The 19,764-nt window shown below is 38.1% G+C and overlaps 1 protein-coding gene across 2 annotated transcripts in view; it reads left to right on the forward strand.

The window, feature by feature from the left end:
• FER (FER tyrosine kinase) overlaps positions 1–19,467 on the forward strand; it is a 474,424-nt gene extending 454,957 nt beyond the window's left edge. Inside the window, exons 19-20 of one of the 2 annotated variants that reach the window (XM_007462584.1) lie at positions 17,392–17,514; positions 18,692–18,992. In XM_007462584.1, coding sequence (XP_007462646.1) covers positions 17,392–17,514; positions 18,692–18,834 — 266 coding nt within the window. In that variant the 3' untranslated portion in view covers positions 18,835–18,992. Of the gene's footprint in view, positions 1–17,391; positions 17,515–18,691 lie in introns of both variants that reach the window. The other variant, XM_007462585.1, reaches the window with a different exon arrangement.
• Positions 19,468–19,764: the final 297 nt, after the last annotated feature.

A 19,764-nucleotide genomic window follows, 5' to 3' on the forward strand; every position in this document is an offset into this window, starting at 1 on the left:
AGGAACTTCTCTAGGTGGAAAAGAAAAGGCCACACTAGAAACAAGAAGATTACAAATGGGAAAACTGACCAGTAAAGGCAAACATGCAGTAAAGGTAGAAAGTCATCCACATGCAAATAAGATATCAAAACCAGCAGTCATGAGAATAGGAGAGTACAAATTCAGGATATTGGAAATGCATTTGAAAATAAGAGACCAGCAACTTAAAACAATCTTGAGCATATATAGACTGCTATATCAAAACCTCATGGGAACCACAAACTAAAAGTCTACAATACACACACAGAAAAGGAAAAGCAATCTAAACACAACACTAAAGATAGTCATCAAATCACAAGAAAATAGAACAAAAGAGGAAGGTAAGAAAAAAAAGACCTAAAAAAACAAATCCCAAACAATTAACATGGCAATAAGAACATACATATCAATAATTACCTTAAATGTAAATGGATTAAATGCTCCAACCAAAAGACACAGACTGGATGAATGGATACAAAACCAAGACCCATCTATATGCTGTCTACAAGAGACCCACTTCAGATCCAGGGACATGTACAGACTGAAAGTGAGGGAATGGAAGATGGTATTCCATGCATATGGAAATCAAAAGAAAGCTGGAATAGCAATACACATATCAGACAAAATAGACTTTAAAATAAAGACTGTTACAAGAGACAAAAAAGAACACTACATAATGATCAAGGGATCAATCCAAGAAGAAGATATAACAATTATAAATATATATATTTACAATTGTAAATATATATATATTGAGCACCTCAATATATAAGGCAAATGCTAACAGTCATAAAAGAAGTCAACAGTATCACAGTAATAATGGGGGACTTTAACACCCCACTTTCATCAATGGACAAATCATCCAGACAGAAAATCAGTAAAGAAACACAGGCATTAAATGACCTTAAATGACACATTAGACCAGATGGGCTTAATTGATATTTATAGAGTATTCCATCCAAAAGCAGCAGATTACACTTTCTTCTCAAGTGCACATGGAACATTCTCCACAACAGATCACATCTTGGGTCACAAATCAAGCCTCGGTAAATTTAAGAAAATTGAAATCAAGCATCTTTTCCAAACACAATGCTGTGAGACTAAAAATCAACTACAAGAAAAAAGCTGTAAAAAACACCAACATGTGGAAGCTAAACAATATGTTACTAAATAACCAGTGGATCACTGAAGAAATCAAAGAGGAAATCAAAAAATACCTAGAGAAAAATGACTATGATCCAAAAACCTTTGGGACACAGCAAAAGCAGTTCTAAGAGGGAAGTTTATAGCAATACAGTCTTAACACAGGAAACAAGAAAAATCTCAAACAACCTAAACTTACACCTAATGCAACTAGAGAAAGAATAAATGAAACCCAAAGTTAGTAGAAGGAAAGAAATCATAAAAATCAGCAAAGAAATACATAAAATAGAGACAAAGAAAACAACAGCAAAGATCAATGAAACTAAAAGCTGGTTCTTTGAAATGATATACAAAATTGATAAGCCTTTAGCTAGACTCATCAAGAAAAAAAGGGAGAGAGCTCAAATCAATAAAATTAGAAATGATAAAGGAGAAGTTACAACAGACACCAAAGAAATACAAAGGATCATAAGAGACTACTACAAGCAACTGTACACCAATAAAATGGACAACCTAGAAGAAATCGACAAATTCTTAGAAAGGTACAATCTTCCAAGATTGAACCAGGAATAAATAGAAAATATGAACAGACCAATCACAAGTACTGAACTTGAAACTGTGATTTAAAGACTCCCTACAAACAAAAATCCAAGACCAGATGGCTTCATAGGCAAATTCTATCAAACATTTAGAGAAGAGTTAACACCTATCCTTCTGAAACTATTCCAAAAAAATTGTAGAGGAATGAACACCCCCAAGCTCATTCTGTGAGGCCACCATCACCCTGTTACCAAAACCAGACAAAAATATCACAAAGAAAGAAAAGTACAGACCAATATTACTAATGAACATAGACACAAAAATCCTCAACCAAATACTAGCAGCTACATCTAAAAGAATGAACAGCTACATCTAGAAGAATGACACTAGAACAGTCTTTAACACCATACACAAAAATAAACTCAAAATGGATTAAAGACCTAAATGTAAGGCCGGATACTATAAAACTCTTAGAGGAAAACACAGGCAGAACAAACACTCTTTGACGTAAATCGCAGAAAAGTCTTTTTGGATCCACTTCCTAGAGTAATGAAAATAAAAACAAAAATAAACAAATGGGACCTAATTAAACTTAAAAGCTTTTGCACAGCAAAGGAAGCATAAACAAAATGAAAAGACAACCCACAGAATGGGAGAAAATATTCGTAAATGAAGCAACTGACAAGGAATTAATCTCCAAAATACACAAACAGCTCATGGGGCTTAATATCAAAAAAACAAACAACCCAATCAAAAAATGGGCATAAGAGCTAAATAGACATTTCTCCAAAGAAGACTTACAAATGACCGACAGGCACATGAAAAGATGCTCAACATGGCTAATTATTAGAGAAATGCAAATCAAAACTACAATGAGGTATCACCTAACATGAGTCAGAATGGCTGTCATCAAAAAGTCTACAAACAACAAATGCTGGAGAGGGTGTGGAGAAAAGGGAACCTTCTTACACTGTTGGTCGGAATGTAAATTGGTACAGCCACTATGGAGAACAATATGTAGGTTCCTCAAAAAGCTAAAAACAACTACCACGTGCTCCAGCAATCCCACTCCTGGGCATATATCTGGAGAAAACCATAATTCCAAAACATACATGCACCCCAATGTTCATTTCAGCACTATTTACAATAGCCAGGACATGGAAGCAACCTAAATGTCCATTGACAGAGGAATGGATAAAGAAGATGTGGTGCATATACAATGGAATATTATATATAAATGGAATATTAGCCATAAAAAAGAGTGAAATAATGCCATTTGCAGCAATATGGATGGACCTAGAGATCGTCATACTAAGTGCAGTAAGTCCAACAGAGTAAGATGAATATCATATGATATTATATGTGGAATCTAAAAAAATTATACAAATGAACTTATTTACAAAACAGAAACGGACTCACAGACTTTGAAAACAAACTTATGGTTACCAAAGGGGAAAGGTCAGAGGTGGGGGATAAATTAGGCGTTTGGGATTAACATATACACACTACTATCTATAAAACAGATAATCAACAAGGACCTACTGTATAGCTCAGGGAATTCTACTCAATGTTCTGTAATGACCTATATGGGAAAAAAATCTGAAAAGGAATGGATATATGTATGTATATATAACTGAATCACTTTGATGTATACTTGAAACTAACAGAACATTGTAAATCAAGTATACTCCAATATAAAATAAAAATTAAACTGAAAATATAAAATGATTCTTCATTGATTTAAAGTAAAAAATTACTTCACCATGAAAAATTAATAAGGTATTTACAAATGTCTTAATGGCTTAATTAAAGACCAGGTAACTTAGAAAGAGCTTGGAGGTGAAACTCATGTAACATAAAATTAACCATTTTAAAGCAAACAATTCAATGGCATTTAGTACATTAACTGTGGTGTGCAACCACTGCCTCTGTCTAGTTCGAAAACACTGTCATCACTCCAAAATAAAATTTATACCCATATTAAGCAGTTACTCCCCATTCCTCCCTTCCCTCAGCCACTGGCAACCACATATCTGCTTTTTGTTGCTATGTATTTACCTATTCTGCATATTTCATATAAATGGAATCACACAATATGTGACCTTTGGTATGTGACTTCTTTCACTTAGTATAATGTTTTCAAGGTTCATCCATGTTGTAGCATGTGTCATTATTTTACTCCTTTTTATGGCTGAATAATCATTCTGCTGTATATATTTGCCACCATTTATTCATCTGTTCATTCATTGATGTATATTTGAGCAGTGTCTACCTTTTGGCTGTTGTGAATAATTCTGCTGTAAACATCTGTATGCCAGGATTTATTTGAGGACCTATTTTCAATTATTCTGAGTACACACTAGGTAATATGGTAATTCTGTGCTTAACTTCTTGAGGAGCCATCAAATGTTTTCCAGATAAAGCTTTGGAATGTTATTGTTTTGGAAGTGAATTGGGGTGGATTGAGACACCAGAATCTGCTTTGTATTTTGCATATCAGCAATGCTATGGCATAGATAAGTGTAGGTAGTTGTCATTGTGAGAAATTGACTAAGCTGTTCTAGTTCCCAACAATGAAATTTTTTAACTTAATACTCCACAGATACTAATCCTCACCCTTAGTGTGTCTTCCCATGTGCTGGCAAGAGAAGCTTTTGGAAGCTTTGCAGATCACAAACTAGTTCCACCATTCCTCAAAATCTAGAGAAAATGGCAGCCCTGCCATTTCCCACAGTGATTCTTCTCTGGGGTGGTTATTACTCTGAAGCTATGTTCCTAAGGAGAACAATCACAGGGTAAAAGACTGTATTCTTTTTATTTACACAGAGGTTTTCTTTAGTTGACAAAACATTGTTAAGCACCTTCTTCTTGATTCTTACAGCATCCCTATAAAGGAGCTGGAGCTGGACTTGGGAGCCCTAAAACCTTATCAATAAAATCCAGCTCTCTAGAATGTTTTCTTAACCCTGTTTGCCAGATTCTCTATATTACACTGCCTTTAAAACTCCTCTTACTGCTAAGCAATTATGCCAAGTAAAATCCTTCCTTTCCATCACAGTGTATTTTAGTTGAATTTCAAGCTGACTAAAGTATTTACAAATCAAAATTCTAATTCCAAATATCTTTAAGAGCCAGACCTAAATTTGGTATGTCATATAATAAAGACAGGCAAGAAGATCTTTGATTGGCAGTGAGGGACCTCTTTCAGCAGTCTTTAATGTTAACTTTATAAAATGCAGAACAACACACCCTCTCACCATACACAAAAATAAACTCAAAATGGCTTAAAGACTTTAACATAATACATGACACCATAAAACCCCTAGAATAGATCATAGGCAAAACATTCTCTTACATAAATCATACCAATGTTTTCTTAGGTCAGTCTCCCAAGGCAATAGAAATAAAAACAACAGTAAACAAATGGGACCTAACCAAACTTACAAGATTTTGCACAGCAAAGGAAACCATAAACAAAACGAAAAGACAACTTACAGAATGGGAGAAAATATTTGCAAGTTACGTGACTAACAAAGGCTTAATTTCCAAAATATATAAATAGCTCATACAACTCAATAACAAAAAAACAAACAACCCAATCAAACAATGGGCAGAAGACCTAAATAGACATTTCTCAAAAGAAGACATACAGATGGTCAACAGGCACATGAAAATATGCTCAACATCGCTAATTATTAGAGAAATGCAAATCAAAACTACAATGAGGTACCACCTCACATCAGTCGGAATGGCCATCATTAAAAAGTCTACAAAAAATAAATGGTAGAGAGGGTGTGGAGAAAAGGGACCCCTTCTACACTGTTGGTAGGAATGTAAGTTGGTGCAGCCACTGTGGAAAACAGTTCCTCAGAAAACCAAAAATAGAATTACGATATGATCCAGCAATCTCACTCCTGGGTGTATACCCACACAAAACTATAATTCAAAAAGATATATGCACCCCTATGTTCACAGCAGCAGCATCTACAATAGCTAAGACATGGAAACAACCTAAATTTCCATCAACAGATGAATGGATAAAGAAGATGTGGAACACATATACAATGGAATAAAAAACAAAATAATGCCATGTTCAGCAACATGGATGCAACTAGAGATTATCATACTAAGTGAAGTCAGAAAGAGAAATACCATATGATATCACTTATATATGGAATCCAAAATATGACACAAATGAACCTATCTATGAAACAGAAACAGAATCATGGACACAGAACAGACTGGTGGTTGCCAAGGGGGAGGGGGTTGGGGAAGGGATGGAATGGGAGGTTGGGATTAGCAGATGTAGCGTTATGAATGGATAAACAACAATGGATAAGCACAGAGAACTATATTCAATATTCTATGATAAACCATAATGGAAAATAATATTTAAAAAAAGAATGTATGTGTGTGTATAACTGAATCACCTTGCTGTACAGCAGAAATTAAAACAACCTTGTAATCAACTATACTTCAATTTAAAAATGTGATAAAAAATAAAATGCAGAACAATTTAGATGAGGGAAAGATTTTTAACAGGATGAGAAAGAAGTGGGGAGTATTTGTTACCCAGTCCAATGAGGGAGTTCCTGAGTGTCTACAAGTGTCATGGCAACCCTGAGAAATTCAGTTCTCATAGACTAAAATGGCTGAAGATTGGCTCTGAATCCTAGCACTTTTTTAACAAGAGAAAATATAAATATTTTATGAAAGTCTTATTTTTTGTTCCACTTCTTCTGTGTTTTATGCAAATATCAATTTATGATTGGTGGTAAAATGTTGCCTCATTTCCAGGGGTCTTTTTTTCCCCACGGATTCTTTTTTTCACTTTTGCCCTCAGAGTAGATGAAATGCTGCCCAAGTCTCCATGCAGTATGGGGTTAGGGTAGATGGAAAACCCCTTCAGTCTAAGAAACCTCTCTGAAATTTTAGCTTAGGGACATAGAATTAAAGTTATTTTCACCATTATTCTGTCATTAGTGTTGTCATTTAATTTTTGAAAAGATGATGCATAAACTGGTTTTCGTTTCGTTTTGTTTTAGTCAAGCAGTATGTAAAGGGCCTACAATGAAATGTAAGCCCCTCTCCCCACCCTTGTCCCTAGCCATGTAATTGCCCTTCCTAAAGGCAAATACTCTTATCATATTGTTGTATTCTTCTCAGAAATTTCTCAGCCATCTAACCGTACATATCTCCCCCCACTTTTTAAGCACACAGTGGTAGCGTACTTCATAGCCTCCTCAGCATATACCGCCTCCTCAGTACAGCTGTTACCAAAGACACTGTGATTGTAAGGGGCAAATAAGATACTGATTTCCAACTAAGGAATAAAACAATCTGTGTAACAATCATTAAAAGAAATTTTTTCATTTGTCACCTGCGAACTTGGGGCTGCTACAACCCATAGAAATTTAATTACTGTGAAGTTACTAAGTACTCTGAAATGCAAGAGAGGTAGGATTTATAATGTAGAGAGTCCTGGATCAGCCATCAGGACCAGGTTTCCCAACCAGTCATGTCATTAGTTGCATGACCTTAGCAAGCGATCTATTTCTCTACACCTATGTTTTCTAATTTGCAAATGAGAATGATAGTGTCTTCCGCTGCAAAGGGTACTGTGAGCATCAAATGAAACATGGAAAACTAGCAATGTGCTACATGGCTGTAAGTAACTTTCAGCCCGTTACAATTATCCAGCAAGGTTTCAGGTCAAGATGACGATATAGGTAGATCCTGAACTCACCTCCTCCCACAGACACATTGAATCTACAGCTACATATGGAACATTTGCCCCTGAAAAAACCCTAAAAACTAGCTGAGCAACTCACACACATTGGGCAAAGGAGGAAAAAAGCCACATGGAAGCAGGTAGGAGCAGCTGACTTAAAATGTTGCCCTAAATCCCACCCCTGGTTCAGTGACCCACAATCAGGAGGGAACTCAAAACCTATAGCTTCTCCCTGAGGAGCAAAGGAACATCAGGCATCCTATCTTTTAAGACCTGCACCTGAGAGATGAGCCACCAAAATATCTGGCTTTGAAAATGATCTGGGCTTGCACCCACGAGACCCTCAAGGCTTTAGAAAGCTGAGAACTGCTTCTTAAAGGGCTCACCCACCCCAGGGCCCAGAGCAGAATCTGCTAATGGAGAGACTCCTAGACTTTATATGAAAGAGCTTCACTTGCTAATCTTAATGCATTAGCCTGAGGGGCAGGCATCTAATTTAATGCATCTAGGGCCCTGACAGCGTATCTCTAGGGACAGAGGCTGGCAGGCACCATCTTCATGCTTTCCCACTGCTATGATCTAGAGTGCCAGTATCTCCCAGAGGGGAGCTTTTACATATGTCTGGTGCCCTGGTTTTTGTAGCTGCCACCCAGGGGACACCCTTTGATCACCAAGCTCTGGAGACCAGGGGTTGTGTATTCCTGGAACCCACAGGAATGTAACAATCTGAGAGTGAGTTTTTGGCAGACTGCCACCTCCCAAGGCACTGCACTGGCAGCAGGCTGAAGCACACCCCGAGTCTTTCTGATAAAGACCATTTGCTTATCCAGGAGCTTTGGCCTGAGGGGCAGGCTTCTGGTCTGACACACTTCTAGGGACCTATAGAATTGCTCTCAGGGAATGAGGCTGGTGGATGCCGTCTTTGTGCTATCCCTCTGCCTCACTCTAGCTCACTGGTATCTCCAAGAAAGGAGCTTAAACACTTGTCCGGTGCCTCAGTTTTTTCAGCTGCTGCCAGGAGACACCTCTACATTGCCTGGCTCTGGTGACCAGCAGAGCTGACACTCCTGGGTCCCACAAAACTGAGAAAGCATTCTTAAACAGCGACCACCCTCAGGGCACAGCAAGAGGCAACAGACGCAGGAGCACAGTTTTTCCATGAAAGGCCTATAATCTTGTGCTGGAGCTTCAGCCTGAGGGCAGGTTCCAGGTTTGTCACATGTCTAGAAGCCTATCGAGGTGCTCTCAGGGAATGCAGGCCAGAGAACACGATTTTGTGACTCGCTCTGCCTCGCTACAATTTGTCATTATCTCCCAGAAAGGAACTTACACACTTGTCTGGAGCCCCTATTTTTGTGACTGTAATCCAGGGGACATTCCAGATTGCCTGGCTCTGATGGCCAGCATGGCTTACACTTGCAGTCTGACAGGACTGTATATATTTGCATGCTTTAAAGTTGCTGCCTGAGGGTATGGCTTCCAATCAGCCTGAATCTATGTGCTAGATATTCCTCTTTGGGACACTGACAGGTCTTGGAACACCTTCAACTACTAGGAGCTATTAAAAAATAAAATAGGCTGCTTGGACAATCACAAAGGCTTGAGAAACAACAGAGAGTTAGATCAGAGCTGGATGGTAAGTTTTATCTCCTACAGGAGGCCACTCCTTCAGGACTGGGAGAGGTGGCTGTTTCATCTAATGCATGGAAAGAACACAGGAAGTCAAGCAAAATGAGGAATGTGTTCCAAATGAAAGAACAAGATAACACCTCAGAAAAAACCTTCACTAAACGGACATAGTTTATCCACCTGATAGAACGTTAAAGTTGGTAAAGAATGGATGAACATAGTGAGAATTTCAACAAAGACAGAAAATATAAGAAGGTACCAAAGAAAAGACATAGAGTTGAAGAATACAATAATTGAATTGAAAAATATGCTAGAGAGGTTCAACATCATACTACATGAAGCAGAATAAAGGATCAGTGAGCTCAAAGGGCAATGGAACTCATCCAATCATAGCAATAAAAAGAAAAAAGAATGAAAAAAGCCAAAAGAGCTTAAGGGACTTATGAGACAACATCTAGCAGACTAATATTTGCATTATAGGAGTCCCAGATGGAGGGGAGAGAGAGAAAAAGGGGCAGAAAACTTATTTGAAGATATAATGGAGGACTTCCCTGGTGACACAGTGGTTGGGAATCCACCTGCCAATGCAGGGGACATGGGTTCAATCCCTGGTCTGGGAAGATCCCACATGCTCCAGAGCAGCTAAGCCCATGCGCCACAACTACTGAGCCCATGCACCACAACTACTGAAGCCCGCATGCCTAGAGCCCATGCTCCACAACAAGAGAAGCCACCACAATGAGAAAGAAGCCCATGCACCGCAACAAAGAGTAGCCCCCGCTCGCCACAACTAGAGAAAGCCCTCACACAGCAGCAAAGACCCAAAGCAGCCAAAAATAAGTAAATAAAAAATAAATAAATTTATTTAAAGAAAAAAATAGATATAATGACTGAAGACTTCCTACATGGGAAAGGAAAGAGACATCCAGATCAGGAAACCCACAGTGTTCCAAATAAGATGATGAACCCAAAGAGACCCACACCAAACACATTATATTTAAAGTGTCAAAAGTTAAAGAAAAGAAAATCTTAAAAGCAGCAAGAGAAAAACAACTTGTTATATACAAGCGATTCCCCATACAACTACCAGAAAATATTTCAACAGAAACTTTGCATGTAAGAAAGGAATGGCATGATATATTCACTGTGCTGAAAGAAAAATACTTCCAACAAAGAATACTCTACTTGGCAAAGTTATCATTCAAAATTGAAGGAGAGAGAAAGAGTTTTCCAGATAAGCAAAATCTAAAAGAGTTCATCACCACTAAACTGGCCTTACAAGGAATGGTAAAGGGACTTCTCTAAGCTGAAAAGAAAGGTTGCTAATTAGTAACAAGAAAATATATGAAAGTATATATATCTCACTGGCAAAGGTAAGTATGTAGTAAGGTAGTGGATCAATCACTTATAAAGGTAGTATGAAGGTAGTATGAAGGTAGTATGAAAGACAAAAAAAAAAAAACTATAACTACAAAAATTAGTTAAGGGATCTACAAGATAAATAGATGTAAAATCTGACATCAGAAACATATAACAAGGCAGGGGGAGTGAAAATGTAGAGCTTTTGAATGTGTTCAATCTTCAGTTTTTTTAATCAACTTAAAAATGTAGGTTGTTTTATGTAAGCCTCATGGTTACGACAAAGTCAAAATCTATAGTAGATACAGTAATGATAATGAGAAAAATCTAAGCATACCATTAAAGAAAGTCATCAAACCACAAAGGAAGAGAGCAAGTGAAGAAGTAAGGAACAGAGAGGAACTATAAAACAGCAAGAAAGGAATGAAAATGGCAATAAGTACATACATATCAATAACAATGTTAAATGTAAAGGGACTAAATTTGCCAGTCAAAAGACAGAGTTGCTGAATGGAATAAAAAATAAGACCCATCTAAGTGCTGCCTACAAGAGACTCATCGCAGACATAAGGACACACAAAGACTAAAAGTGAAGGGATGGAGAAAGATATTCCATGCAAATGAAAACCAAAAGGAAGCTGGGGTGGCTATATTTATATCAAACAAAGTAGATTTTAAAACAAAGACTGTAATCAGAGACAAAGGAGGGCATTACATAATGATAAAGAGGTCAATCCAACAAGAGGATATAAAATTTGTAAATATTTATGCATCTAACATGGGAATACTTAAATATATAAAACAAATATTAACAGACCTAAAAGGAGAAATAAACAGCAATACAATAATAGTAGGGGACTTCAATACCCTACTTGAGTCAATGTAAAGAGCAGATGGAAAATCAGTAAGGAAATGTCAGCCTTAAATGACACTTTAGACCAGATGAACTTAACAGATATATATATATAAATATAGATATCTTGGGCTTCCCTGGTGGCGCAGTGGTTGAGAGTCCGCCTGCCAATGCAGGGGACACAGGTTCGTAGCCCAGGCCGGGAAGATCCCACATGCCATGGAGCAGCTAGGCCCGTGAGCCGTGGCCACTGAGCCTACGTGTCCGGAGGCTGTGCTCCGCAACGGGAGAGGCCACAGCAGTGAGAGGCCCGCGTACCACAAAAAATATATAGATATATATAGATATCTATAGATATCTATAGATCAGTATACACATGCCATGCAAAAGAAGGAGAATACATATTCTTTCCTAGTGCACGTTGAATATTCCCCAAGACAGATTATATGTTAGGCCACAAAACAAGTTTTAATAAATTTAACAAGACTGAAATCACATCAAGCATCTTTTCTGACCACAATGGTATGGAACTAGAAGTCAATTACAAGAAGAAGGCTAGGAAATTCACAAATATATGGAAATTAAACATGCTGCTGAACAACCAATGGGTCACAGAATAAATCAAAAGAAAAATCAAAATTACCTTGAGACAAATTAAAATGGAAATAGAACATACCAAAAGTTAGGTGATGCAGTAAAAACAGTTCTGAGAGGTATGTTCATAGTAATAAATGCCTACCTCAAGAAACAAGAAAGATCTCAAACAACATAACATCACACCTCAAGGAACTAGAAGAAGAACAAATAAAACCTAAAGTTATTAGAAGGAACAAAGGAACAAAGATCAGAGCAGAAATAAATGAAATAAAGACTAAAAAGACAATAAAGATCAATGAAACTAATAGCTATTTCTTTGAAATGAAAGAATTGACAAAACTTTAGCTACACTCAGCAAGAAAAAAAAGTGACAGAAACCAAATCAAAACAGTTAAACATGAAAAATGAGACATTACAACTGATACCACAGATATACAAAGGATGGTAAGAGGCTTCTATGAACAACTATATGCCAACAAACTGGACAACCTAGAAAAAATGAAAAAAATCTCTCAAAAACCTTCTGAAATTGAATCAGTAACAAAAAAAACTCTCAACAAAAAGAAGTCTAGGAATGAATGGCTTCACTGGTGAATTTTACCATACATTCAAAGAAGATTAATACCAGTCGTTCTCAAACTCTTCCAAAACAGAAGAAGAGGGAATACTCCCAAACTCATTTTATGAGTCCATCATTACTCTGATATCAAAACCACACAAAAGGGCTTCCCTGGTGGTGCAGTGGTTGGGAGTCCGCCTGCCGATGCAGGGGACACGGGTTCGCGCCCCGGTCTGGGAGGATCCCACGTGCCGCGGAGCGACTGCGCCAGTGGGCTATGGCCCTGAGCCTGTGTGTCTGGAGCCTGTGCTCCACAACGGGAGAGGCCACAGCAGTGAGAGGCCCGTGTACTGCAAAAAAAAAAAAAAAAAAACCACACACACACAAAGAAATCACAAGAAAAGAAAATTACTTGGAGGGGCTGAAGGGTGTAACCACAGCAAGGTCGAGTTCAAGATTTCAGGATGTGGACGTGCAGCAGCTGGTGACACAGAACCTGGCTTGAGGTACTGACCAGTATTTGACCCCCAGATGCTTTGGCACCCACATCAATGTCACCTCAAGAAGTTTGGGCACGTCAAGTAAACTATGAATCTAACCTTCCTGGGAGAGCCCCTCTGGATCTGCTCCAATCCTGACTGAGGAGTCTCCTCCCCTCTCTTCTGCCATTGTTCCTGATGAACACAGAAGCAAAAATTCTCAACACAATGTTAGCAAACAGAATCCAGCAATACAATAAATAATAAAAGGATCATACATCATGATCAAGTGGGATTTATTCCAAGGATACAAGGATGGTTTAACATCTGCAAATCAATCAACATGATGCACCACATTAACAAAATAAAGGCTAAAAATCATATCATCATATCATCTCAATAGATACAGAAAAAGCATTGGACAAAACTCAACATCCCATTAAGATAAAAATTCTCAACAAAGTGGGTACAGAGGAAATGTACCTCAACATAATAAAGGTCACATATGACAAGCCCACAGCTAACATCACAGTTCACAGTAAAAAGCTGAAAGTTTTTCCTCTAAGAACAGGAACAAGACAAGGATGCCCACTCTCACCACTTTTATTCAACATAGTATTGGAAGTCCTAGCCACAGCAATTAGGCAAGAGAAAGAAATGAAAGGAATCCCAATTGGAAAGGAAGAAGTAAAACTGTCCTTATTTGCAGATGAAATGATATTATATAGAAAATCCTAAAGTCTCCACCAAGAAACTGTTAGAACTAATCAATGAATACAGTAAATTGCAGGGTACAAAGTCAAAATACAAAAATCTGTTGTGTTTCTATACACTAATAACAAATTATCAGAAAGAGAAATTAAGGAAACAGTTCCATTTATAATTGCATCAAAAACAATAAAATATCTAGAAATAAATTTCACCAAGGTGAGAAACCTATACATTGAAAACTATCAGACACAACCAAAGAAACTGAAGAAGACACAAGTAAATGAAAAGATATTTCATGCTCATGGATTGGAAGAATCAATATTAATAAAATGTTCATACTACCCAAAGCAATCTACAGATTCAGTGCAATCCCTATCAAAATTCCAGTGGCATTTTTCACATAACTGGATCAAACAATACTAAAATTTGTGTGGAACCACAAAAGACCCTGAACAGTCAAAGCAATCTAGAGGAAGAAGTACAGAGCTAGGGGCATCATGCTCCCTGATTTCAAACTATACTACAAAGCTATGGTATTTAAAGCAGCATGGTATTAGAATTAAGCAGACACACAGATCAGTGGAACAGAATAGAAAGCCTAGAAATAACCCCATGCATAAATGGTCAATTAATTTATGACAGAGGAGGCAAGAATATACAATGGGGAAAGGACATCTCTTCAATAAATGTTGGGAAAACTGGACAGCCACATGCCAAAGAATGAAACAGACCACTATCTTACACCATATGCAAAAATTAACTCAAAATGGTTAAAGACTTGACTATAAGACCTGAAGTCATAAAACTCCTAGAAGAAAACATAGGCAGTAAGCTCTAGTGCTGGAGATGAGTTTTTGGATTTGACATCAGAGCAAAGGCAACAAAAGCAAAAATAAACCAGTCGGGCTATTTCAAACTAAAACGCTTCTGCACAGCAAAGGAAACCATTTACAAAATAAAAGGACACCTACCGAATGAGAGAATATATTTGCAAGTCGTATATCTGATAGGGGTTAATATTTAAATATATAAAGAACTCATGCAACTCAAGACAAAAAACAATCTGATTAAAAAATGGGCAGAAGTTCAGAATAGACAGTTTTCCAAAGAAGGGACATACGTGGCCAACAGTTTCATGAAAAGATACTCAACATCACTAATCATCAGGGAAATGCAAATCAAAACCACAGTGACTTATCACCTCATACCTGTTAGAACAGCTGTTTTTAAAACAAGAAATAACAAGTGTTGGCCAGGTTGTGGAGAAAAGGATCCCTCCTCCACTGTCGGGAGGAATGTAAATTGGTGCAACCACTATGGAAAACAGTATGGAGGTTCCTCATAAAACGAAAAATAGAGCTACCATATGATCTAGCAGTTCCACTTCTGGGTATTTATCTGAAGAAAACAAAAATGCTAACTCAAGAAGATATATGCACCCCCATGTTCATTTGCAGCCTTATTTACAATAGCCAAGATATGGAAATAGCCTAAGTGTACATCAATGGACGAATGAATAAAGAAGATATGGTGTGTATATACAATAGAATATTATTCAACCTTAGCAAAGAGTGAAATCATGCCATTTGTGACAACATGGATGGACCTTGAGGGTATCATGCTAAGGGAAATAAGAGAAAGACAAATACTGTAATAATCTCATTTATACGTGAAATCTAAACAACAACAACAAAACCACTCTCATAGATACAGAGAACAGACTGGTGGTTGCCAGAGTCTAGCAGTGGGAGGCAGGGGGAGGGTGAAGGTGGTCAAGAGGTACAAAATTCCAGTTATAAAACAAATGAGTCATGGGGGTCTAATGTAAAACATGGTGACTATAATTAATAGTACTATATTGCATATTTGAAAGTTGCTAAGAGAGTAGATCTTGAAGTTCTCATCACAAGAAAATAATTTTTATGACTATGGATGGTGACTATGCATGGTGATGTTGACTAGACTTATCATGGTGATTATTTTGCAATATTTACAAATATTAAATCATGCTGTACACCTGAAACTAATATAATGTTATGTCACTTATATCTCAATAAGAAAAATAAAGAATTATTAATTATTTTTTTTTAATTATCCAGTAAAACCAGATTCAGAAGTCAAGGTTACAGGGCTTCCCTGGTGGCGCAGTGGTTAGGAATCCGCCTGCCAACACAGGGGACACGGGTTCGAGCCCTGGTCCGGGAAGATCCCACATGCCACAGAGCCACTAAGCCCGTGAGCCACAACTACTGAGCCTGTGCTCTAGAGCCCGTGAGCCACAACTACTGAGCCCCTGTGCCACAACTACTGAAGCCCGCGCGCTTAGAGCCCGTGCTTGGCAACGAGAAGCCACCACAATGAGAAGCCCGCACACCGCGACAAAATGTAGCCCCCGTTCGTCGCAACTAGAGAAAGCCTGAACGCAACAATGAAGACCCAACGCAGCCAAAAATAATAAAATAAAGTAAAAGTCTAGGTTACAGAGTTAGGTTATAAGCTTTCACTTCTAGAGTGTGATCTTAGTTTATAATACAACTGGCCATTCTTGATATCTTCCTAGATACTATCTTACAAAAATAAGGTATTTGGTTCTCTATGCTTTGTACTTCCTTAAAGAGTTAATTAGTCTTAACTTGTAACCATTGAATGATTTTCATAAAAAGTTTTAAATTATTGAATGCCAAACATGAAAAGAGTTGATATGCAGACAGGGAAACTAATCTTCCTACCGACTAGCATAGTGAATGTCCATAATTACCGTCTAGTAAGAAGGAAGCTAATTCACACAGCTGGAGATGATGATCAGCAAGTACACTCCAAACTCTGACATCAGAGCAGTTATAACACAGGCATACTCTCATTCTCATTGTACTGTTTTCAAGAAAGAGAAAAGGCCATCCTACGCAAAGTAACAAGACATTTTGGGAGGATGGGCATTTATACATCCTGGAATGGCAGAAATATGTTGCAAAATCTTGAAAATTCATAGCCTTTTCTGCCTCCCCTCCTTGATTTCACATTCATTCCAGAAGATATCTGGTATTGGCTTTTATCTCTGTGTTTCTCTAGAAGATTACCAAGGGAAAAAAAACTAAACTAAGAGTTAGCTTATGTAATTCAGTAAAGCAGGTGCACCAAGATATTTTGACAAAACACAGCACCATGTAATTTAAAGAAGTTGTTTTTATCAGCCAGCTATGTTAATTTCTACTCTATTCAAAACACAAAAAAATGTATTTTCCATAAATGAAACTATCAGTGGAGAAAATGAGAACTTTAAGCGTGTAAGAATATCTGTAAACAGTGATGAGCAAAAAATTGAAGTTAAGAAACTTTCCTTATTGCTTTAAGTTTGTTTGTAATTTTAGTAGAAAGAAAATGATGCAGGCAGAAGACAAAATTGCAGAACTCCAACTTATTTAATCTCCTAGGCATCGATGTGTACAAATTTATATCTTTTTTTATATAAACCATCTATCTCATTTAGAGGCCACAGAGAAAGTAAGCTTGCATACTGAGTGAATATTTGTTCTTGGTGGGGGAAATGTGATTTGGAAGGTGGCTTGGTTAAAGTAGCAGCCTGAAGACTATTCATTTAATTGGTAATATTACTACTCCTGGAAAGCAAAAACTAGTCAAGAAAATAAGATCACTAGTTATTGAATTCCCGGTAAGCTTAAATATGTTAATATGTGACTGACATAGACATACACAACCAGAAATGGTCACCCACTTTTCCAGTGACCTGAATGTGGTTTTGTTCGCCCTTCAGGGAGATACAGCTCTGAGAGTGATGTGTGGAGCTTTGGCATCCTCCTCTGGGAGACCTTCAGCTTAGGGGTCTGCCCATACCCTGGAATGACAAATCAACAAGCTCGGGAACAAGTGGAAAGAGGTGAGCCAAAGACACAGGGTAGCAGTGTTCACAGCCAGCCTGGGCAGTGCTGGTGCCGTGTCTGCATTTCCTGGGAGGAGGAAGAGAGTGCTCTGGGGCACACGATAGAAGAGGTGCTGGTTAATCTACTTTTGAACTTTATGGATGGTGTGGCTCTTACACAACCAAACCAACAACAGCAACAAAGACTTTAAAAGATAGATCCCAGCTCTTTGAAAATAGAAAGCTCTAGGCTTTTCTTCCACTCCCCCTGCCTGGCATGACACCTGCAAGGCTGTGCCATTCACTCTCTTCCAGGGAAATAGGAGATTGAGGAAGACCACCTATTTTTTATTCTATATGCCAAATAAACACTGTTAATATTACTGCAAACTGAAATGTAGTTAGACTTCAGGAAGAAGTTGAGAGTTTTGGAACAGTTCTGAAGAAGCCCTACGGTGTTCTCAGATCAGGGGCAGGAATAAGCGGGTGACGGTGACACCCTCACGTGCACTTGTGTAGTCCCCGGCTTTCAACAACAACAACAAAACACTTTCAACAAAACACCAGCGCCCTAGGGTCAGGCCCCTCAAGGGGGGCATGGTTGTAGAATCGGGTGTAGGAAGATGACCTTCCAGCTTCCTTCCTCCCTTTTTCTACCGCTCCTGAGGCAAATGCACACAAGCACACACACACCACCCAGCACACTGCCGGGACACTGCCAGGTGACTTCGAATTAAAGATAATATTCTTCTCAGACTGTAAAGGAATATGCCTCATATTCATTTTTATTTCACTTTTAAATTAATGTTTATAAATCCTCATCCTTTTCCTCATCTTCAAAACCCTGAGTTGTAGAGATGATTTTTTTAAACTCTGCCTACAGCATCTCAAAGCAAATTCTGAAAGCAAATACTTAGAGCAACTAAAACATACATTTGTATGTGATGTATCTTATATCAGACTTTGTGACGAATGAACAAACAGAAAATGGGTTCTTTGAACTAGAAGGTAATGATGTTGCTCTATTAAAGTCTGCATTATAGAGAAAAAGTCAGTTTTCCCTGAAATGAATTTTTTGTTTCTATTAACCAACAACATAAGGTACTAAAAATTACAAACTGCATAATGCCCTATGTGAACATTTATATCTTATCCCCATTCTAAATTCTCTGTTCTTCTCCTCTTGGGTCTTCAGGATACCGAATGTCAGCCCCTCAGCATTGTCCAGAGGACATTTTTAAAATTATGATGAAGTGTTGGGATTATAAACCTGAAAACCGCCCCAAGTTCACTGAACTTCAGAAAGAGCTCACTGTCATCAAGAAGAAAATCACATAGTGACAGAACAGTGCAAACTCAGCCTCCAGGACTTGGTCCTCCAGCAGAGTAATATTGTTCTTCTCGTCAACAATGAGTTTATACCACGTTATGTGCAACAGTCTTCTAAGCTTATTTTTTTTAATTAACTGTTTTTTAAATATGTGCCGTTAAAAAAAGTCAAAGGCAAATGCATTCAAGAAACAGGTCAGTCCTACCAAGGGCTTTCTCAGCTCACCACAGCAATCCTGCCATTTCAGCCCTTTGTAAATAGAAAAGCACAGGATCTAAATGTGAGGGGGAACCAATCCATCTTTTTCACACCAGGACCATCAATGTTTCGCAGAGATTTTTTACTTCAGACCCAGTTCACGGCTGCTGTCCCATGCCACAGACCCTACTCGATCGGTGCTATCAGCTGCATTGGTAATGCCATGTCTGCAGGACACATTCCAACCAAAGTTGGCTTTCTGCTCTGCCAAGGCAAGAGTGTATATGTAAACATCATTTTATACTGAGCGTTATTTAGACCTCCTAGGGGTTTTCTTTCCTTTCTCGCCAGAAATAAGCACAGTGTAAGAATCCTCACATTCCTGTCTTACTGGTAAAGCTGTTGTTTCCCTCCCCTTTTGTCCAGGCATCAGAAAATGATGCCTGGAATGTCCTCAAAGAGCTCTTAATTGAGGCCACAGCTTTTAAAGAATGTTTCAGACAGCTGTGACGGCAAGAAGTAAGTTGGAACAGGAAGACGGTCTGGAGAAAGGGGCAGCTAAAGTCATCATCAAAGAGAAGGAAAGGGAAATAGAAAATCTGCCTTCTTACCAGAGTTATGCCTTTACACACACACACGCTTTATTTTATGGTCTGATTCATGAAAAAGGTTCTAAGAAATGTTTTCAGGAGTTCACAGATAGAGACTTCTTGTCAACAAAAAATTCTTTAGAGAAATTC

This window comes from Lipotes vexillifer, unplaced genomic scaffold, assembly GCF_000442215.2.
Source record: "Lipotes vexillifer unplaced genomic scaffold, Lipotes_vexillifer_v1.1 scaffold710, whole genome shotgun sequence".
Classification (NCBI taxonomy): Eukaryota; Metazoa; Chordata; class Mammalia; order Artiodactyla; family Lipotidae; genus Lipotes; species Lipotes vexillifer.